At 41.3% G+C, this 6,087-nt stretch overlaps 1 protein-coding gene and 1 pseudogene across 2 annotated transcripts in view; both read left to right on the forward strand.

Annotated features, from left to right (window-relative positions):
* Positions 1-6,087, forward strand: part of 4933417A18Rik (RIKEN cDNA 4933417A18 gene) — a 31,814-nt gene that overhangs the window by 16,122 nt on the left and 9,605 nt on the right. For both annotated transcript variants that reach the window (XM_011244329.1, NM_025750.3), the window contains exon 3: positions 3,650-3,872. In XM_011244329.1, the coding sequence (XP_011242631.1) occupies positions 3,650-3,872 (223 nt within the window). The remainder of the gene's footprint in view (positions 1-3,649; positions 3,873-6,087) is intronic.
* Gm8245 (predicted gene 8245) lies at positions 106-1,224 on the forward strand (annotated as a pseudogene).

Below are 6,087 nucleotides of genomic sequence, written 5' to 3' on the forward strand. Positions count from 1 at the left end.
AAACTTGGAGCCAAAACTGGGGAAAGAAAACCCATGAAAGAAAGTCTCTGCCTCTGCTCTTCCCTGTCCCAGAGACAACCTCATCTTCTTGTGTAGTAATACCAGCTGTAGGCAAGATGGTGGAGGTTGGTGTGAACAGATATGGCAGTAGTCGATGCTTGGTTACCAGGGCTGCCTTCTGCTCTGCATCTGGCAAAGTGGAGATTGTTGCCATCAACGATCGCTGCATTGACCTCAACTACATGGTCTACATGTTCCAGTCTGACTCCACCCATGGCAAATTTACCTGCACAGTCAAGGCTGAGAATGGAAAGCTTGTCATCAATGGAAAGCCCATCACCATCTTCCAGGAGTGAGATCCTGCTAAAGTCAAATGGGTCGATGCTGGTGCTGAGTATGTCATGGAGTCTTCTGGCATCTTCACCACCACGGAAAAGGCCAGGGCCTACTTGAAGGGTGGGGCCAAAAGGGTCATCATCTCAGCCCCTTCTGCTGATGCCCCATGTTTGTGATGGGTGTGAACCACAAGAAATATGATAACTCACTCAAGATTGTCAGCAATGCATCCTGTACCACCAACCACTTAGCCCTTCTGGCCAAGGTCATCCATGACAACTTTGGCAAGGCTCAAGACCACAGTCCATCCCATCACTGCCATTCAAGACTGTGAATGGCCCCTCTGAAAAGCTGTGGCATGATGGCCATGGGGCTGCCCTCATCCCTGTATCCACTGGTGCTACCAAGGCTGTGGGCAAGGTCATCCTAGAACTGAACAGGAAGCTCACTGGCATGGCCTTCTGTGTTCCTACCCACAATGTAGCCATTGTGGATCTGACATGCTACTTGAAGAAACATCCCAAGTATGATGGCATCAAGAAAATGGTGAAGCAGGCATCTGAGGGCCCACTAAAAGGCATCCTGGGCTACACTGAGTACTAGGTTGTCTCCTGCGACTTCAACAGCAACTCCTACTCCAACTTTGATGCTGTGGCTGGCATTGATCTCAATGACAACTTTGTAAGCTCATTTCCTGGTATGACAATGAATACAGCTACAGCAACAGGGATGTGGACCTCATGGCCTACATGGCCTGCAAGAAGTAGGAAACCCTAGACCACCCATCCCAGCAAGGACACTGAGAGCAAGAGAGAGGCCCTCAGTTGCTGAGGAGTCCCTGTCCCAACACTGAGCATCTCCCTCAAAATTTGTTCTTCCCAAGGACCCAAGTTCAAATCCCAGCAGCCATGTGGCAGTTCATGCAATGTCAAGTCCAGGGCATCCAACAGGAAGCTCACTGGCATGGCCTTCCGTGTTCCTACCCAGAATGTAGCCATTGTGGATCTGACATGCTACCTGGAGAAACTTGCCAAGTATGATGGCATCAAGAAAATGGTGAAGCAGGCTTCCAAGGGCCCACTAAAGGTCATCCTGGGCTACACTGAGGACTCAGGGCCACTGATCTCCCTCACAATTTTCATCCCAGACCCCCCATAATAACAGGAGGGCTTAGGGAGCCCTCTCTACTTTCTTGAATACCATCAATAAAAGTTCACTGTACCCACCAAAAAGAAAAAAATCTCCAAGGACCAAACCTCGAAGAAATGCACCTGAAACCATGGAGTAGAAGCCATAAAAAAAATCCACGTCAGAAGACAGGAAAATATCTTATTTTTTTGTGAACAGTGTTATAATGCACACAGGATTAGAACTATAAAATCTATATATAGAGAGATAACTGATTTCATTTCTTTTGGATAAATGCCCACAAGTGAGATTGCTGGATCGTATAATTCACTGCAAATTATGCAGGGGCATTTTTATGTTTTAATTTTCTATTTTTAATCCTTTTACCCCTTACTTTATTACAAAAGCCAAGGTCTCCAATACAATGTGGCAGAAGTATGCATCCTTGCTATTTTTTTCTCATTCTGAGGTGGAAAAATCAATAAAAGGTTCACTGTAAGTCTCTGTAAATTCCCTTTAGTAGTTCAGTAAGCTCTCTACTGTTGCTGTCTTTGTAATTGTTATCATGACTCAGTGCTGAATTTTGTCCAATGCTTTCCCTCTGTCTATTGAATGAGTCATGTTCCCAATTTTCTTGTTACTGATTTTGTAAAGATATTTTAACTACAGTAAAAACTATAAAGCTTTAAATTTGTCATTGAAGCATGTCTTTGTGTACAGATCAGTGGCCCTGAGTCCATTTGCACCAATATTCTGTCACCAATATTGACAATCCCTTGAGTCACCAACTGAATTTCTATACTCGTAAAATAACAATACCCGAGTTCAATATCTTTATGGCACTTGGCAACTATTATTTTTTCCCAGCCTATAAACGTGCCCATTCAATGTGTTTCAGGTAAGTGGAATTATACTTGTTCTTTTAGGTTTGGCTATTTCACTTGGCACAGTGAATTCACCTTTTAACGTGTGTCAGACTTTCCTCCCATTTTAATGTTAATAACATTTCATTCTATGAAAAGATCACACTTTAGCCACCATTCTTCTTGTGGTCTATACACATGGTACATCTCCAGTGTTGAGGGTTACAGGCACAGATTATAGCTGGTCCTGCCCAGCTTTTATGTGGATACAGAATAGGCTTGCACATCAAGTGCTCTTACCCACTGAGAAATCTCTCCAACCCTTCACAGCCATTTTCAATGTGACTTTTTGATTGATTTGACTTGGATGCCCCAGACTTGAAATTACATGAGCTACCACATGGCTGCTGGGATTTGAACGTGTGTCCTTGGGAAGAACAGCCAGTGCCCTTAATCACAGAACCATCTCTCCAACCCTTCCTGATCTACTTTCAATGTAAAGATTCTCACATGGTGTCTTTCCATGTTTTCTACAGAGATTTTGCCTGTAGTAAACAGGATGTTTGGACAGTAGTTGTCTTCTAGGGTATGGTAGTACTGGACTCTGCCTGGCTTTTTAATTGAATTTTTGGGGCACTTTTCAGAGACATTTCACTCTAGAAAAGCCCCACTCTATCAGTGTTACAACCTCAGCCTGTGAAAACAGTGGCATTCATCTCATTGTTAATCTCTGGCATCATTTTTCTTTTTTTTTTTTTTTAAAACATTGCTTTTTTTAAAAGATTTATTTATTTATTTATTTATTTATTTATTTATTTATTTATTTATTATATGTAAGTACACTGTAGCTATCTTCAGATGCACCAGAAGAGGTCATCAGATCTCATTACGGGTGGTTGTGAGCCACCATGTGGTTGCTGGGATTTGAACTTCGGACCTTTGGAAGAGCAGTCAGGTGCTCTTACCCACTGAGCCATCTCACCAGCCCGGCATCATTTTTCAAGGGATAACATATGATGGGCATCAGGCACTTGTCATTTGTCAATACACATTAATGGTTTCTTCTGTTCACATCCATAAAACTGAACACTGCATATATGAATTTGAAAAAGAGTAGAGGGTTAGAGGGTGGGTTTTAAAGGAAGAAAGAGAAGGGAAAATGATGTAATTATATTATCTCAAAAAGATGTAATAAATAATTACCATTAACTTTTCCATTCACTAGTTAGTTTCTCATAGCTAACATATTACAACCTGTATGTGGGGGGAGGGGTGGCAGTGAGTATTCTCATTTGTTTTCCTCCCATTTTCTTCCTTGTCAGGTGGACCAAAAAGAACTTGCAACCCACAGAGGACCTCAAATCAGTTATCCAAAGACTGTCAGCACTTGGCCCAATTATCTCAGTCACTCCTAGTGGACGACAAAGTGCTGTTGTGGTGTTCAGAGATATCACCTCTGCTTGTAAGGCTGTGAGTGCATTTCAGTCCATGTCGGGAGGCTCAATGTTCCAGTGCTCATGGCAGCATCGATTCATGGCAAAAAACGTAAGACTTCCTAGTGCCAAAAACCTATTTTTTTGAAATTATAATTATATAATTTCCCCCTCCCTTTCCTCTCTCTAATCCTCCCTTACATTGCTTCCCATCCCTCTCAAATTCATGACCTCTTTTTATTTAATTGTTTTTGCACACACATCATGTAATACATACATTATATATAATATAGACACTTACATCATATATACATATATAATATAATATAATATAATATGTGTATACATGATGTGTGTATATGTTATATAAATATGTATATACATATACATATATATAGTGTGTGTGTCTGTGTGTGTGTAAATGCATAAATACAACCTGCTCAGTCTGTATAATGTTACCCATATGCCTATGATATCAGGGCTGACCACTCAATATTGGATAACCAATTGGGAAGGGAAGCCCATTCATCCCACTCTCAACAATTCCCAGTTGTCTTTAGTTCTGTCTAAGACTGAGCTCATAAGCCTTTCCCTTTCCATCTTAGTGCGTCCATTGGTGTTCAGGGCTTGTTTAGGCAGTCATGTTGATGAAACGTCATGGATGTAGCCTCTTTGACACTTCTAGGAGACACACTCTCACAGCTAACTTCTTTTTCCTCTGCCTTTTACAATCTTTCCACCCCCTCTTCTGCAATTATCCATGAGCTTCCGATATGGGAATTGTTTTGTGGATGTGTCACTTCAGCAATAGGGACTTAGTATTGGTATCTGAAAACTTGAAGCTAGGAACCACATATTAGAGAGACCATGTGATGTTTGTCTCTCTAGGTCTGGGTTTTGCCTGCAAAGTTCATGATTTCATTTTTCTTTGTGGTTGAACAGCATTCTATAGTATGTACGTGCCATATTTTAATTATCTTCTGCTAATTGAAGGACATTTAGATGGTTTTGTGGTTTAAATGGGAATGACCCCCCCCCCCAAGGGCTCATATACTTGAATGTTTGGTCCACATTTGATGGAACTATTTTGGAAGGATTAAGAGGTGAGGCCTTGTTGGAAGATTTGAGAAGCCCATCACAGGTTCAGTACCAGCCCCTCCTCTCTAACTTGCAGACCAGGATATAAGCTCTTAGCTACTGCTACAGTGTAATGCCTGTCTATCTGCTGCCATGCTCCCTATCATGGTAACCATGGACTCATCCCCTGAAACCCTAAGCAAGCTCCCTATTACATGCTTTCTCTTATACACTGCCTTGGTCATGGGGTCTCTTCACAGCAATAGAAAAAGTAACTAGGACAGGTTGTTCTACTTCCTAGCCACTGTGAATAGGGCAGCAATGGGTATCTGTGGAATAGGATACTGAGACCTCTGGGCACTTGCTGAGGAGGGGTAAAGCTGAGACATATGGTAGTTTTATTCTTAGCCTTTTGCGGGTTCTCCACACTGATTTCCAGATGGCTTGAAATAGATTTATGAGGTCCCTTTTGTCAATTATTGGCTGTAGTTCCTGGGCAAGTGGGATCTTATTCAGAAAGTCCTTCCCTACACCTATATCATCTCTAGCACTGCCTGTGTCTCAGGGGTTGAGGATCCACACTTAGGTCTTTGGTCCATTTGGTGTTTTCATTCAAGGTGATAGGTACAGATCTAACTTTATTCTCTAAGTGGTCATCCAGGTTTTCCAGCTTCTTTAGTTGAAGGTGCTGTCTTTTCTCCAGTATATGTTTTTTTTTTTTTTTTTTTTTTTTTTTTAAGATTTATTTATTTATTATATGTAAGTACACTGTAGCTGTCTTCAGACACTCCAGAAGAGGGCGTCAGATCTTGTTACAGATGGTTGTGAGCCACCATGTGGTTGCTGGGATTTGAACTCCTGACCTTCGGAAGAGCAGTCGGGTGCTCTTACCCACTGAGCCATCTCACCAGCCCACAGTATATGTTTTTGGCACGTTTGTTAAATGTTGGCAGATTATACTTACATGTACTCATGTTTAATTCTGTTCTATTGGTCAACATGTACTTTTTTGCACTAGAGCCATATTGCTTTTATTACTTTGGCTCTATGGTATATTCTATGGCATTGCTTTTTTGGTACAGGCTCATTTTGGTTATACTGGGGTCTTTTGTGGACCCATATGAATTTTAGAAAATAGTTTTTACCTATTTCTCTGATGAACTAAATGGAGATTTTAAGTGGAACAGCACTGAACCTATAGATGGGTTTTGGTAGAATAGTCATTTTTACAGTATTAATTTTACAGTATT

The sequence above is a fragment of the Mus musculus genome, chromosome 13, assembly GCF_000001635.26.
Source record: "Mus musculus strain C57BL/6J chromosome 13, GRCm38.p6 C57BL/6J".
NCBI classification, from domain to species: domain Eukaryota; kingdom Metazoa; phylum Chordata; class Mammalia; order Rodentia; family Muridae; genus Mus; species Mus musculus.